At 40.7% G+C, this 15,405-nt stretch overlaps 3 protein-coding genes across 3 annotated transcripts in view; 2 read left to right on the top strand and 1 right to left on the bottom strand.

Annotated features, from left to right (window-relative positions):
• myo19 (myosin XIX) overlaps positions 1-784 on the bottom strand; it is a 33,959-nt gene extending 33,175 nt beyond the window's left edge. The window contains exon 1 of the mRNA XM_032533816.1: positions 474-784. Within this exon, the coding sequence (XP_032389707.1) occupies positions 474-530 (57 nt within the window). The 5' untranslated portion in view covers positions 531-784. The remainder of the gene's footprint in view (positions 1-473) is intronic.
• Positions 785-849: 65 nt separating this feature from the next.
• On the top strand, positions 850-3,297 carry pigw (phosphatidylinositol glycan anchor biosynthesis, class W). The gene is made up of 2 exons (XM_032533819.1): positions 850-1,278; positions 1,625-3,297. The coding sequence occupies exon 2, from the start codon at positions 1,628-1,630 to the stop codon at positions 3,113-3,115; it is 1,488 nt and encodes a 495-aa protein (XP_032389710.1). The 5' UTR covers positions 850-1,278; positions 1,625-1,627; the 3' UTR covers positions 3,116-3,297.
• Positions 3,298-4,707: 1,410 nt separating this feature from the next.
• ggnbp2 (gametogenetin binding protein 2) lies at positions 4,708-14,739 on the top strand. Its single transcript, XM_032533814.1, is given in 16 exon segments — positions 4,708-4,861; positions 5,649-5,774; positions 8,297-8,377; positions 8,473-8,726; positions 9,258-9,356; positions 10,105-10,218; positions 10,309-10,518; positions 10,662-10,836; positions 10,944-11,132; positions 11,246-11,378; positions 12,072-12,103; positions 12,106-12,160; positions 12,977-13,102; positions 13,204-13,352; positions 13,465-13,629; positions 13,981-14,739. Coding segments are annotated over 15 exon segments (2,079 nt in total). The 5' UTR covers positions 4,708-4,861; positions 5,649-5,681; the 3' UTR covers positions 14,185-14,739.
• Positions 14,740-15,405: the final 666 nt, after the last annotated feature.

Raw genomic sequence — 15,405 nt, 5'->3', positions numbered from 1 at the left:
GCCTACATCCCATCATTCTGTAAGGTCATGTTATTGTCATTCCTAATGCTACACGAATAATATCCAAGTACACAATCCATTCAATTGACATATCTAACACAGTATTATATGATGAAACAGTAAGTGAAGTGTGTGTTACCTTTTCTTAAGCAAGGTAGAAATACGCTGTCAAATTAAGCCACTACATTTGGCTTTATTTAGTCCACGCATGGTAGGGACTATTTTCATCTGGCGCATTAAACGTAGGATTACGGTATTGTTATTCGGTCACAGTTTCATAAAACATTCTACAACGCGGTTAAATACGAACCAACCAAACAACGCTAAGGACCGGTTACGTTACATATTATTGATAAAAGGTATTCCAGGTCAGGTTAAGTTATCATTGACTTTTACATTTAAAACCGAAAAGGAACACCTCTAAACCACCAGTTGAGAAATTACGGACGGGTGTTCCCCGTGTGCTAACTTACCGTTCCCCCATTAATGTGTCCTGCCTTAACGATACGTCTGGTGTCCGCCGAACTCATTGACTCTTCCGTTAACGTTACCTTCGTGTCTCAAAAGTCAAGGTTTGATATGAACTACTTCTATATTCTAATAACGATGAGTTGCGGTTATTCTACACTGAAGTCCTGACCCTCAATATTTTCCATTACTGTCAGAAATTCCTTCAGGACAACTTCCCGTGTCTGCTGCCTGTCTGTCCGACTGCCTCCCAAACTACACACATTAATTCCCGCCCTCTTCCTTGGCATTGCTTCAGGGCCCCAGCCGTCCACCTTGGCTGCGAATTACGCAGGCTTTTCTTTTCTTCTTCTTTTTGCAAGGTTTTCTAAAATCTTATATATTAAGGACATACATTTTTAATGCCACGTATGGACTTAGGACATCATGTTGTCCAAATTCTATCTAGTTTTCCATTTGTGAATCCAAACGTCGATACTCTAACATGAATGGCTTCTCTGCATTTATCAGTGGGCTGAAATAGATACTAAACCAGAGCTTTTTGACCACCTTCATCATACTACGGTCATTTTACAAAATGCTTAATGCTAGAAACTCAAGTCCAGCCGGTTTGGTTGGAAGTGTCCAGAAATCCGAGCTGTCGTGAATGCTTCATAGGGGAAAATACGGAAGCACAAGCGCTCTCTTTTTACTGCAGGCATCCCGGTGGATTCCTGTCTAGAATCGGTACTTCGCGCTACTGTAAATGAGTATTCTGTGAAAAAGGTAATTGTGAATCTGCATTTCCGACGCCTAACAGACAAATCCGTGGTAAGTAATTATAAATAGACACACAACTACCTTGGTAACGTTTTAGTTTAGATTAGAGAATGCAAGGATGATGACTTAATAATGACTCGTGTTAGGTGCTAATGAAAATTCATCCTGTTTACAATGTTCTTTTTTTATAGTTAAGCGAACAAACTAAGACTGCTGACACTTATATCTCTAAATATCTGCTAAATCAGAAACTGCACCCTACAGGCCTGTACCCATGGGTGCTGCCATAGCATCCTAATCCAATTTCCAAGTGTCCATTGAACACGTTCCATTTGTCTCTAGTTAAAAGCAGTCATGTTTCTCTGATGTAGTAAAACATGAATTTTAATGTTTGCAGGCCATGTCTCAGAAGGACCTGAAGGAAGCGTTTATCAGCAATCTCAATGGGACCAGTCTGGAGGAGGTGGCAGTGGGCTCATTTCTCACCCCACTTTGTCTCATCAGCAGAGGACTGATTTTGACCCTCTACCATCAGGCCAAAGGGAGTCTTCCGCTTCCACGTCCAATGATTTCTCATCTGCTTCTAGACTTCTGTGTGCTTATCCTTCCCCTGGTCCTGTCGTGCACCGTTTTGAGCAATGTTCTTTACCAGGTCATCTCAAGCCTAGCCTTTGTTTCTGCGTGTGTGTTTTGCTATATCTACCGCGTCAACAGTTCTGCTCGCCACCCACAGAACACCGTCAGCACCTTCCTTCAGAGTCACGTTCAATTCAACCAGGTTCCCTTTGTGACTATCTTTCGAGTGTTTGTGAATGTGAAAACAGCCATCAGCATTCTTGCCGTGGACTTCAGTGTCTTCCCAAGACGATATGCTAAAACTGAAACCTACGGGACAGGGGTTATGGACTTTGGCGTTGGAGCATATGTCTTTGCAAATGCCCTTGTGTGTCCAGAGGCACGGGGGAAGAACATCTCTGGATCCAAGATTAATCATATCGCAAAGCAGCTCCTGTCTGTCTGGCCCCTGGTTGTTCTTGGTATGGGAAGGCTAGTGAGCCTCAAAATGTCCGGCTACCATGAGCATGTGTCAGAATATGGCGTCCACTGGAATTTTTTCTTCACACTGGCCATTGTCAGAGTTGTTGCTTCTGTGCTTTTGGCCATTTTACCCGCCCGTCACTCATGGGTCATTGCCCTTCTGATCAGTGGATTTTATCAGTTTACTTTGGAGACAACAGGGCTGAAGGCTTTCATCATCCATAACAATGACAGAGAAAAGGACTATCTGCATGCTAACAAGGAGGGCATATTTTCTGTAGTGGGCTATGTAGCCATCTACATGGCAGGAGTTCAGGTTGGACTCTATGTGATGCAACCAAGATCCCACGTTAGACAGTGGCTCAAAGCACTTTTTAACCTCTTTTTGGGGAGTTTTGTCCTGTACTCTGCTTTGTACACATGTCAGACACTTGTAGAGCCAGTGTCTCGCCGCTTAGCTAATTTCCCTTTCTGCCTATGGAGTGTTGCTCAGTCTTTGTTTTTTATGTCCTGTCTAGGAATAGCGGATATGGTTTTACTGTTTTCCAAAAGAGCATCAGGCTGTCACTTTGTACCCTCATCGTGGAATTTGTATAAAAAACAATCCGACTCGGTCTCTGACCAAAAGACGGGTGAGATAGAAAGACACTGTCTTGTTCAAGCCGTCAGCAGGAATCAGTTGTTATTTTTCTTGCTCGCAAATGTCATGACAGGATTGACCAACTCAGTAGTGGACACAATGAGTTGCGGCAGCTCATTTTCAGTGTGTGTTTTGCTGTCATACATGTTCATGAATTGCTTTGTAATACATGTTTTACATCTTTGTGGAATTACCGTGAAATTCTGGTAAAATTGCATTCATAAAACTACAAGGCTCATTTGTGTAGTTTAAAGGTGTTTGTGGGGGTTGGAGTGACAAACATTCAGGGAAACACTGGGAAATTTAAATGTTATAAGAAGATATGATCTGTAATGCTGATGATACTATTTTACATAATATGATTATAATATAAATATATAATGTCTTGATAACATGTGTTCTTAAATGATTTGCTTTTGTCTGTTGTTTTTTTAACAGTTGATTTGTTGCTGCTAAATAATGTCTTCTGCTTAAATTGGCTTTGCCTATAAAGAACTGACATCAGCTTACTAGTCTTTTAAGATTGGATCAAGTCAGCATATGAGCTTTTCACATAAGGGAAATTGTTGTTTACAATGATGCTGCAGGGGCCAGGTTGGATCAGTGGGTGGAGCAGGCGCACATATACAGGGAGGTTTACGCCTTGATGCGGAGATCCAGGGTTTGAATCTGACCTGTGACGATTTACTGCACGTCTACCCCCTCTATCTCACCTAGCTGTCCTATCAAATAAAGGTGGAGAAGCCCACAAAAGAATTTAAAAAAAATGATGCAGCAATTGAACAGCTGAAGCGCTTTGACTTTTCTTAATATTTAGGGGCGTCAGTAGCTCAGTCAGTGGGGCCTTGGCTTGGGAACCAGCTAGTTCAGGTCCCCATACGGACCTAGCTGGTAGCTGGAAAGGTGCCAGGTTGCCTCCGGGGTGCTGCCGAGGAGGCCTTGAGCAAGGCACCGGACTCACAATGTCTCAGGGTGCCATCCTGTCAGCCCCCTAGCTCTGACATCTCTCGAATGAATGTGTATAGGTCCTGTTTGTGCATTTGGGTAAATATATATATATATATGTGTGTATATATATATATGTATATGTGTGTGTATACATATATATATATGTGTGTGTATATATATATATATATATATGTGTGTATATATATGTGTATATTTATATATATGTGTATATATGTATGTGTGTATATGTATATATGTATATACATGTATATAGTGTGGTGTGTATATTATGTATGTGTGTATATATGTATGTATGTATATATGTATATATATATAGTATGTGTGTATGTATGCATATATATATAGATGTATTATGTGTGTGTGTGTGTGTGTGTATATAATATTATATGTATGTGTGTGTGTGTATATAATATGTGTGTTGTGTGTGTGTATATATTAAGGTATCTACTGTATATATATATATATATATATAAATAAATATGTGTATATATTTACATATAACAACAGAGTGAAACAATTAAATTCTCCTTACAGGATTAAAAGGTATACAGATATTATACCTTAATATGCACACATCCGTTGTCTTTTCTTAATCTCATTTTCTTGTTTTTTTCTTCCCTGCTCTAATACAGCAACACCATTAATATTATATATAAATATGAAAAAGACTTATACAAAAATTAGAGTGGACATTCTTAGGCCTCAGTTATCAATTTCAAACAAACTGGATTTAAATCAGCTGGACTTGTATGAAGGTACATTTTCTCTTTCTCAAAATATGTATTCCTCCGCAGCACTGTGGAGAGGGCAGGTCTGGTAATGCGAGACTAGCCACACTGCGCCCCCTGGAGGCCGCATGCATTACAACGTCAGCTACGTAATATGCAGAGGGCAAAGGTCAAGTCATTAATGAAGATTCCGCCACCGTAGCAGCCTCACATACTGTCGCACTTGTTTGTTATTTTAAGGGGGAACTCACAGAAACGGGTAAGTTAACACAATAATTGTTTTTAATCAGATATATATTTATTTAGTCAAGGTGCCAGATTATGGTCTATATTTTAAACGTTGGTAGGAGAAGCTGAAATAAGTGACAGTTGCTAAGTAGCCAGTTGTACTTTATGCTAGCTAGCTAGCTAGCCAGCCGTACTGAAGCTGGCTAACATTAGCTTTGTAGGACAGCGATGCTAACTAGTAAGTTAGCCAAGTTTGCTGGCATTGACAGGCCGTAGAGAAAGGATAGCAACACTGCAATATATATATTGTTGTTTAAGGTATTATTAACATCAGCATATAGTATTATTAGCTTGACAATATTGTGCAGAAAGACACTGACTGGCTTATCTTATTTTCTAATATCGTACTGGCAAATGAAATTAGCTAGCAGGCTAACGTTAACTGGCCAGCCCCCGGTTAATGCTTTATCTTGCTCAACATGTAATTTAGGCGTTAGCGTAATTAAACCTGTCGTCACTTCAATAATTTAAGCCAAAACGGCTACTAAAAGATTTTACAAACTACAACGTCTAACCCCTTTCTCCCTCCAAGCTGTCGTTTCGCTATCTTGACGTTAGCTGGTTAAATCTGGTTCAAGACATATCTGTGTGGACTACAACGTCTGTAAACGTTTGGCATTTTGTACCGTGTTGTATTGCCTAATAGGTTATAGTGACAAGGTGATGTTGCATTTAGCCCGCAATAGATTAGCATTTGCTTGGTGTAGCCTGTGCTGATGTAAAATGTGTTCAGTCGGTCTCTTGTGTGTCACCTGCAGGCGAGCTGCACCCCAGCCGAACTGGAAGAAGTCATGGCACGTCTGGTAGCAGTTTGCAGGGAAGGGGAAGAGGACTACCCGTTTCTCGCCAGACAGATCCCCCTGTGTATTGATGATACGCTCACGGTTAGTAAGCATTCCTATAACCTATATATGACCACAAGAAAAATGTCTTTGGGTCAGGTATTGGCATTCCACATCGATTTGGGATAGTGATTTAATGTCCAAAAGTAAAGGCTCAGTTATTATCAAGCTCCTGTTACCAAGATCATTATCAAAATGTGAAGTCCCAACCTGTTTGAGGGAAACAGTTTGCTAACCTTGTTGCACAATCCGTAAAACAAACCGATTAAGGAAGGCTTAGGGTTTAGACAAAAATGACTGTGTAGGGATGCAAGATGACACAACATCTTCACAATGTGTTCAACCAGTTTGGCTTTCTTAAAATATATTGTGGTCATGTAAATATATATATATTGATTACTAGTAAAGTGTGTTCATGAATTTCCGGAGGCGCGGCCAGCCGTCGACCCTGTGCTCGCTATTTGTTTGTCTGTGTTTTTTTAGACACGTTTTCTATGTGTTTTTATAGAGCATTTTTTCAATTGGATGTGTAGCCTATATCACTGGCCAAAAATAGCATCTCACTATGGACTTTGTCATGAAAATTGCTATTCTATGGATACTACTTTGCCTATTGGAATTGGGAATTGTTTGTCAGGCCGTCAAGACTACCTCCCTTACACCCGCGAACTGGTGTAGCCCCACCAACTCTTGCTGTCGATTGTGTGGAAATCCGACGGCCTGCTAAATGGCCAGAGAGGAAGAAAGCAAGGAAAAAGTGAGGCTCAAGGGGAGGTGTGAGGCACCGACTTTAGAGACGCCGCAACAGATTCCCACTGCCTATCATCACTCTGACCAACGTTCGATCAGTAAGCAGCAAACTCGATGAACTGGCTTTAAGGGCTGAACATGACTGCGAATTCAGACAGACTATCATGAAACGCCAACTCTGTCTGGGTATACCACCATAAGGGCAGACAGAAATGAGCGTAGCTCACATAAATCCATTGGAGGGGGCCTGTGTTTGTTTGTCGACATTTGCCGGGCTACACGGAATGGCGTTTGGGAGCAGGTGTGCACACCGGACTATAAAATATTGACTGTATTGAACTCCCAGAGTTTGGTCAAATTACTGTTATTCTTGTGTGTGTGCCATGACCGAATAACGAAGCAGCAGGGGGAAAAATAAAAGAACTATAATGAAGCGCTCGCGCGCTCTGCAGACCAGACTGTCTTCGTCCTCAGGGACTTTAACCATGTAACTTGTCTATACATCTGCCCACTGTTCATCAATATGTTGACTGTGCTACATGCTTAAATCGGACCCTTGACCGCTGCTACAGAAATATCCCTGAGGCATATAAAGCGGAGTGCAGACCACCCCTTGGGAAATCCGACCTAATGTAATAATTTAATTCACCTCCTGCTTAAATATAAAGCTATGCTCAAAAGGATAAAACCAGCCATCAAGCAGATAGAGATGTGCTCTGAAAAAGATCAAAGATCAACTCAGGGACTGCCTTGACAACACAAATTGGGACACCGTCTTTGAATCCTGCCAAGATGGGAATGAATTTACGGACACTATATCATCATTCATTAAATTCTGTGAGGACCGTGTGTCTGAAACAAAGACTGTTAAAATAGTCCCAAATAATTAACCCTGGGTTTCTAAACAATCAAACCTGTATTAATTACAGAAAAATTGTGGTTTGCTCAGGCAATATTGAATTAGTGCAGGAAAAAAGGAAACAATTAAGGGGGCATATCCTCAAGGCAAAAATTGAATATAAAAACAAGAGAGAGAATAAATTTTTCAGCGCTAACATTAAACAGGCCTGGGAGGGTTTAACCACTTTAATGGAAAAAAGTTGCAAAAAAGGTGACCGTCTTGTAGCTTGCAGTCAAAGTTTCGTAGATGAAATAAACATATTCTTCTGCAGGTTTGGCTTCAGAGTGTCTCTGGCAAAAAGTAAAAAATCTTTTATTCCAAATGCCATCAGTATCCTCAACAAAATCAATTGACAATCAAACTGAGCTGCTATTTTAATGAATTTAAGCATTTGTATTCTATTTTTTTTTTTTTTTTATCCTGACATTTTTGTGCTTTACTTACTATGTTAGAGATGTTGTCTGTATGTTTCTGCCTTGTAATTTCTTGTGAGCCAAAGAAAAATGTCAACCATGGTGGACAATATTTATTCTGTTCTAAGTAAAATAATGTTTCTTTATTATTGCATGACAGAACACAGTGTTCACCTCAGTGTTATTGTTCTTATACAAATCCTTCTGGCTAAACAAAGGCACTGACACTTCACTTACAGTAAAATTGGCACAAGAATTTAGAACGGTTAAAAACCTGAGTTAGGTCTCCAATCATAGTGTATGTTTCAAGAAAAATAAGTACAATAACACCTGCCAGCCAATTGGTGTCAAGTGCTTTTTGGCAATAGTAAAACTTTAAAAACCAAAAGGACAATCTTTCCTTGTGAGAATTATCAGCATGGCTGATATACTCTAAGTCACAAGGCAATAGGAGTTTCTAAAATGTATTTTAACTGTTGTATATTATTTCTTGTTGTCAGATGGTGATGGAATTTTCTGATTGTGTCATGGATGTTGACCGCCAAGAAATTAGCATGTCTCATTGGAAACAATTTTCTGAGGTGAGTAGTTCTAAATTTTCCGCACAGGAGCTAAGTGTGTCTTCATCTGACTTGTCAACAAAGTGGTAACAGATGTGTGATTCCTTGGCCTTTAGTATCACTCCAAGTTGAAGCAACAGGACTTGAATATTGCCCTGATGGTGACCTCCAGAGAGGTGTACAGTGCATTATCTCAGCTGGTGCCATGCGTGGGCTGCAGACGAAGTGTGGAGCGCCTCTTCTCACATTTGGTGGAATCAGGGAACCCAGCCCTGGAGCCCCTCACACTGAAACCCACGGGCATGCTCTCTGTCACCAAAGCCTGTTTAGCAGATGTGAAGAAGCTCTACAACCTTTTCTACGTCCACGGGTAAGATACAAGGAAGTGTGTTTCTCTTATTTTCACTGGAAAATTGATCACACCATGTATCAAAAGAGAACAGCCAACACTAACAGTTTTTCATTAAATTTGAGAAACTGCTTTTGGTAGTGAAAAACGGAGAGAACATAAATTTCAATATGTGACATTAAAAAAAAAAAGCTCTCTGGGTTTTTTGGAATCATAGAAATAGAATTGTATTTCTATGATTTGATTACTCTGTAAGGATACTATGTAGTAGACCCACCATTCTTTAGTACGCTTCATCTGGGCTGATGTTATTTTTATTTTTATGTTAAGTCCTTAGAGACAAGGTGTTAAACTAAATTAACTGCAAACTATGCACATACAGAGTTATCATAAACTGACCGTGCCATTTTCTTATTATTTAGTGTCAGTTATAGCAAATGGACATTAACTTGGCTTAACATCAACTTAACATTTATTAACTGTTGAAAACCACACTGGAATAGTAAAAAGCGTTATTAGGAAAAATAATTAAATATATATTTTTCTTTACAGGTCAAAGTTGAATGACATGATTGATGCCATTCCAAAAAGCAAAAAGAACAAACGCTGCCAGTTACACTCCTTAGACACACACAAACCTAAACCTTTGGGGTGAGTAATATCCCCATTTTATCTGTTTTTCTCATCAAACTGTTTTCCTTCTCAAAACAACATTCAGGATGTTGGTGTTAGGAGACTTGAATAGTAGCTTTTCCCATCAGGCGGGGCCAGTGTGTTTTAAGTTGTCTTCTATCCAACCGTAGTGAAGTGGGCACAAAGAGTGGCAGGTTTAAAGTATCACACTAGAAGACAACATATGCAGTGTCTTCTTTCCCTTTGCACAGTTGGTGTCCCCCTTCACATAGACACAAGGTAGAAAAGACTGAGTTAAACTCTTTCTCCAGCCTTTAGAAGCCCTCCGTTTTAGACCGGTCATCGCTGATAACCATTTGATGTTTTGTTTCTATTTTTGATGTATACAAACATAAGCCTTAGTTTGGAAAATGGTGAGCGCTTTGACTGACATATGGAAAATCAGACTGAGCATGAGCCAGATATCTCCTCCAAGAGTTGTTGGAGACATAAACCAGGCATAGAAAGAGTGAATATTAGACTTTGCCAGGTAGTAAGAAACACCACTCTTAATGAATTCTAATGTTGCTCCATTTTTGCTGCATGCATACATACTTTAGTTTATTATCAAACAATTTGATGATATCAGCTTAAAAAGTATGTGTGTGTGTTGTGTGTACAGCTTATTTCCACTATTCCCAAGTTGGCAAAAAAAACTAGTTGCAGGTAAAGAGATGATGACTGTGCATTGTGATGGCCTAGTTATAATAGCTGTGTTTGCTTACAGTGGAAGTTGGATGGATGTGTGGGAGCTGATGTCTCAGGAGTGCAGAGATGAGGTGGTCCTCATAGATAATGCTTGTCTCTTAGAGACACTGGAGACATACTTGCGTAAACACAGGTAAAGTGACTATTTTTCCCCCTCATAAACGCTGCCAGAGCTTTAGAAAGAACTCGATAACTGCGTAGTACTGTACTTTCTTGTCATCAGGTTTTGCACTGACTGTAAGAATAAAGTGCTGAGGGCATACAACATCCTGGTGGGGGAGTTGGACTGCAGTAAAGAGAACGGGTATTGTGCTGCCTTGTATGAGGGACTATGCTGTTGCCCCCACGAACGCCACATCCATGTGTGCTGTGAGACTGACTTCATTGCTCATCTCCTCGGCCGGGCAGAGCCTGAGTTTGCAGGAGGCTATGAGTAAGTAAAGGTTTAAACAATGAATACCACGGAGCTATCTTTTACTAATGATGAAGTCTGTTTCCTGTAAAGTCATTTTCTATCATACCATGTTCCTTTAATTGTATTTATACATTCAGTTGATGATTTATGTTTTTTTGAAGACGCAGAGAGCGACATGCCAAGACCATTGACATTGCACAAGAAGAAGTCCTGACCTGTCTGGGTATTCACCTGTATGAGCGGCTGCACAGGATCTGGCAGAAACTCCGAGCAGAGGAGCAGACCTGGCAGATACTGTTCCATTTGGGAATTGATGCACTACGCAAAAGTTTTGAGGTACCCATCTTCTAAGCCAATGTGTGTATGGTATAATTTCAGATATATTTATCAGATGATAAATGTTTTATGGCTCTGGCATAATGTATTTATTACGTGGCCCCTAGATGGCCGTGGAGAAAATGCAGGGCATCAGTCGGCTAGAGCAGTTTGTTGAGGAGCTGTCTGAGGAGGAGAGGGCCAAAGAACTGAAGCAGGAGAAAAAGAGGCAAAAGCGCAAAAATCGTCGCAAAAACAAGTGTGGCTTTGACATATCCGAACAGGAGGAAGAGGACAAGGAGAAAAATCTGGATGAGGTAATCCTCCATCAACCTTAAGGGATATGAAGCTCTCCTTGCACATCATTGAAGACATCTGTGTTCATCTGCTGCTACACATTGATATGTCTGTCCCATTTGGTGTGTTGCAGGGTTCTCTTGAGTCTGTGGAGGGCGCTTGCAAGGTCTGTGGTAGCCATGATGAGTACGAGGAGGCCAGATGTGTTCAGAGCGTCGTCACCAATGGAAGCATTTCCTGTAGCTGCAGAGACAACATGAAACAGGGTAAAAATGCACACAGGCTGTCAAGTTTGAATAAAAGTACACGTACATTGTTTGAATTAAGACAATGTGGCCTTGTGTGCTCTGATAAATTTTGCGTGCAGTTAACACACCAGTCATAATTGCGTTTTAATAAAAACTCAACTCCTGGCATTTGCTCCGGGTGTTCTTCACCATTGTTTTGGAAGAAGGAAATAACAGGCGAACCAGTCGAACAAGGTTTTACAGTTGATGTTGCTCCACTCGTTTCTGGCGCCTCCACTACAAACAGCCTTATCTTTGTTGGTAGTTCTATAGCATAGAACCTGAACTAGTTCCACACACAGCTTCACAGATCCTTCGGTAGTGCATTCCCTTTTTAGTCATTAGCTTGATTTACTATACTGAAAGGTCAATAGGCCATGTAATAGGTTAAGCTGATAGGGTCGTTTTTTAAAAACGCCCTCTGCTGGACCACAAGGCGAACTACTTTAAACATTCTGTTGCACTAATACCTCTTTCACACCACGTCCCAGGGTTGGGCTAAGGTTGTCTGATCAGGGTTTAACTCTCTTTTTGCAAATTCAAACCAAGCCAGTCTACATGGGAATGTCCCTGGTCATGACAATTCAGAGATCCCCTGGGTCAACCCGGGAGCAAAGAATAACTATTACCTCAAGTGCTAGTCATGTTGGCTCCATGACTCATTTTTAAAAGACCGAGAGAAAAAAGAGAGACAGTTCAGTACGGCTCCCCAGCAGCCGTACTGAACTGCAGTCTGCAGCGGGTGTCTCGTGCCAGAGAGAGCAAGTAAGAGCAGCAGTGTAGAGTGAATTAACCACAACTTATTTTCATACAGTTACGTTTGAATGCTGGTTGTGCCTGTAAAACCCTGCTACCGCTCTGCAAAAGGCAGACTAGTGAACATGCGGGCACTCACTGTCAGCTGACTGTTCTGAAATGAATTGAACCGCTCCGTGCTGCTGTCTGTTATAACCCTAGTTTTACACGGTCTCTGGTGGAAACTCAGCATAAAACACGGCGAGACAAAATGTGTTGTTGTTTTATCAAAGTGTGCGGGGAACATAGGCGGCAACCTGTGACGACTGCCCCAGTTGGGTGGCAGTAGCTCAGTCCGTAGGGAGTTGGGTCGGGAACAGGAGGATCGCAGTTCAAGTCCGTCCCCGTATTGACCAAAGTACGGAGTGTGGACTTGTAGCTGGAGAGATCCTACTGCACCACATAAGCTCAGGGCGCTGGTCCACTGGGGGGCACTGGCAGCCCCCCACGCTGACATCTCTCCATTTGTGCATGAATAGGAGCATGTGTGTGTGTTGTGTAGTGATTTCTAACAAAACAGAGCATAATTAGTCCCACCCCGGCTGTAAGCGGCCCAGGTCATACGCATTGAAATTGACCCTAGTCCTACCCTGATCAAACTTACCTTGGTTGCGAAGCCGAGTAGATTGAGGAGGGTTACCCAATTCAAACGCGCAGTCAACCTGTGTATAACACCTATTGAGCCATGGTGTGAAAGGGGTATAATAGACTGTATATTTGAAACTGTCAGGAACAGACATCACTACAAACCATTAAACCTGTGTTCATACGTGTTTCTCCAGATTTGTCTCCTCACAGCAATGGTAGCGACTGCGGCTACTCCTCAAGTATGGAGGGTAGTGAGACCGGATCGCGGGAAGGTTCTGATATTGCCTGCTCCGAGGGAATATGCAACCATGACGATGCAGGTCTGGTTTGAACAGCTCTATGATGCTGATGATATACAACAGCAACCATTTCAGGGTATTATTTCCTCACAGTTTGTCTTTGTTCGTTGCTCCTACTACAGGAGATGACTCAAATGCCCATCGCTGTGCTGAAGACAAGGAGGAGGATGGAATAGACAGTTGTGTGGACTGCTGGCCCCACACTGTGGAAAACACTCAATGCAAGAGTAAAAAGAAGAAAAGGAAGGGCAAGGGTTTATGCATTGATCAGGTGAGTGAACAGATTGTAGAATTCACATGCTCTATGCTGAATGTTTAACACTGTTAATTTTTGCTTTAATTATTAATCATCGCTGTGTTTTTTTTTGTTTTGTTTTTTACAGTCATCAGCATCATCGCACACTTGCCGAACCAAAGAAATCTTTTCCTCCTTATGTGGCGATACATTTGCCAGGATTGCACTACAGTTACCATGGACAGTAAATCATAATAATCTCAACGTTGACGCGAGGTCTCCAGAGGCAAACACAAGTCTCATGGAACTTCTGGTCAGTAGATCTTTGTCACAGGAGACAATTTGACTTGTTCTATTAGGACAAGCACAGTTGTAACTTATAGATAGATAGATAGATAGATAGATAGATTGATCAGTTACAACTGTGCTTGTACAATAGCTCTGCCATGCGACTGATCAATTATGCACTATGGCAAGGCCCTGGAATTGACAAACCCAAGTATAAATGTCTGCTGTCAAAAGGTCTATAGATAATGTTTTTAAATGGCTTATATTCTTTACATTTAATTACATTTCACCATTTCCTTATAAGAATGAATTGATAGACTGGTTTGATTCTGGCTCTTATGTGACCTCCTGCACTCCGTTCGTGTTCTTTATACAGGATGACTCCGAAGTGATTTCAGATGAGGAGAATTATCTGACACAGGATGAAATCCAGGCATTTTTGGAAAGAAACCAGTCGTTCTACAACAACCGCCACCAGTACCGGCAGCTCCTGAAAGAGAAGTTCACCAACTACTGCCGCACCACTGAGCGGAGCAAGCCGATCTGTGGAAAGTGGTTCACCACCACCAGTGTCAACTAACTGCACTAATGGTATCTTCCCTGGGAAAACACTCGTTACCACTGCTGCAACATCTTGGGAAAGATCAAATTCTGAAGTACATCTGATGTCTTATTCGGTCTTTTCATCTTTAAAGTAAATTTGATTTTTACTTTTTGTTGATCATCGCTCTCTTTCACACTTGCACACCAACACACTTTTCTATCTCATTGTTTTGGCCACTTTCTCACCCGTAGGTGTTCTCTTTGACCAAGTCTAGCTATTTGTTGTTGGTTTTCTGTAGGGTTGTTGGGTAAGAGCACAGTGGAATCAGTAATCAAGCTTTGCAAGCTGTGTCACTAGGAAAACATCTTAGTAGTCTTATTTTATGTTTTTCTTTTTAATTGTTTTTGTTTCTCGTTGGTGACACTTCTGTGTAGTGGTAGAAGGTGTCCCATTAAATGTGTACAGAAATTCTAAATATAAAGATTTTACAGAGAATAAACATCCATTTGTAACAAGGATCTGGGTGTGATGTTAAGGGCGCACTGTGCAAAATTTACTAAATAAAGAATATTTATTAATATGCATTACAAATTTGTTTTTTTCTTGACCTTACATTTCATGTACTTTTTTGTCTTAGAAGATGGATAAATACTAATTATTCTGTGAGCCAATTTGTCCTCCTTTACTGTTTAACACTACAAACACAGGGCCAGTAGGACTGGTAGTAAGCCTGCTCCTAAATTTAGAACATTGTTCAATGAATATATTCATTGAATTTTGACAGTCTGGGAACAGTTTTAGTCCTTGCAAAAGGAAACTGTACATTTTGGGTAAACTTTCAGTTAGTAATGTAGTAACAATATTAAACTTCCTGCTGGAGCTTCATAATTTTAAGGAGTCAAATGTGAACTTTATATGCTGATTGAAGTTATGAGGAATATAGGTCAGGGTATCATTGGCTAATGCATTATTCATTTGTTTATTCACCCTTGATCATTTAAATAGCTAAAATCCTTTGTGTCGTGTCCTTTAAAATGTATGTGAATGGTTTTGCAAGTATGGATATGCTATTGCTACCTTCATATCTGAAATGTTATTGTTCTCAGATAAACTAACTAGTCTTCCATTGCCAGACCTATCTACACTGCACTGTAGGAAGGTGTTTAAACCTAGATACAGTGGCAATTTTAGACCCTTTTTAACCCTGGGGGCCCTGAGGCCATTTTTACAGTTTAATTTCCGTCTGGATTTATTTTA

The sequence above is a fragment of the Etheostoma spectabile genome, chromosome 13 (genome assembly GCF_008692095.1).
Source record: "Etheostoma spectabile isolate EspeVRDwgs_2016 chromosome 13, UIUC_Espe_1.0, whole genome shotgun sequence".
Classification (NCBI taxonomy): Eukaryota; Metazoa; Chordata; class Actinopteri; order Perciformes; family Percidae; genus Etheostoma; species Etheostoma spectabile.
The sequence above is the reverse complement of the archived record's forward strand: the minus strand, read 5'-3'. Positions and strand labels throughout refer to the sequence as shown.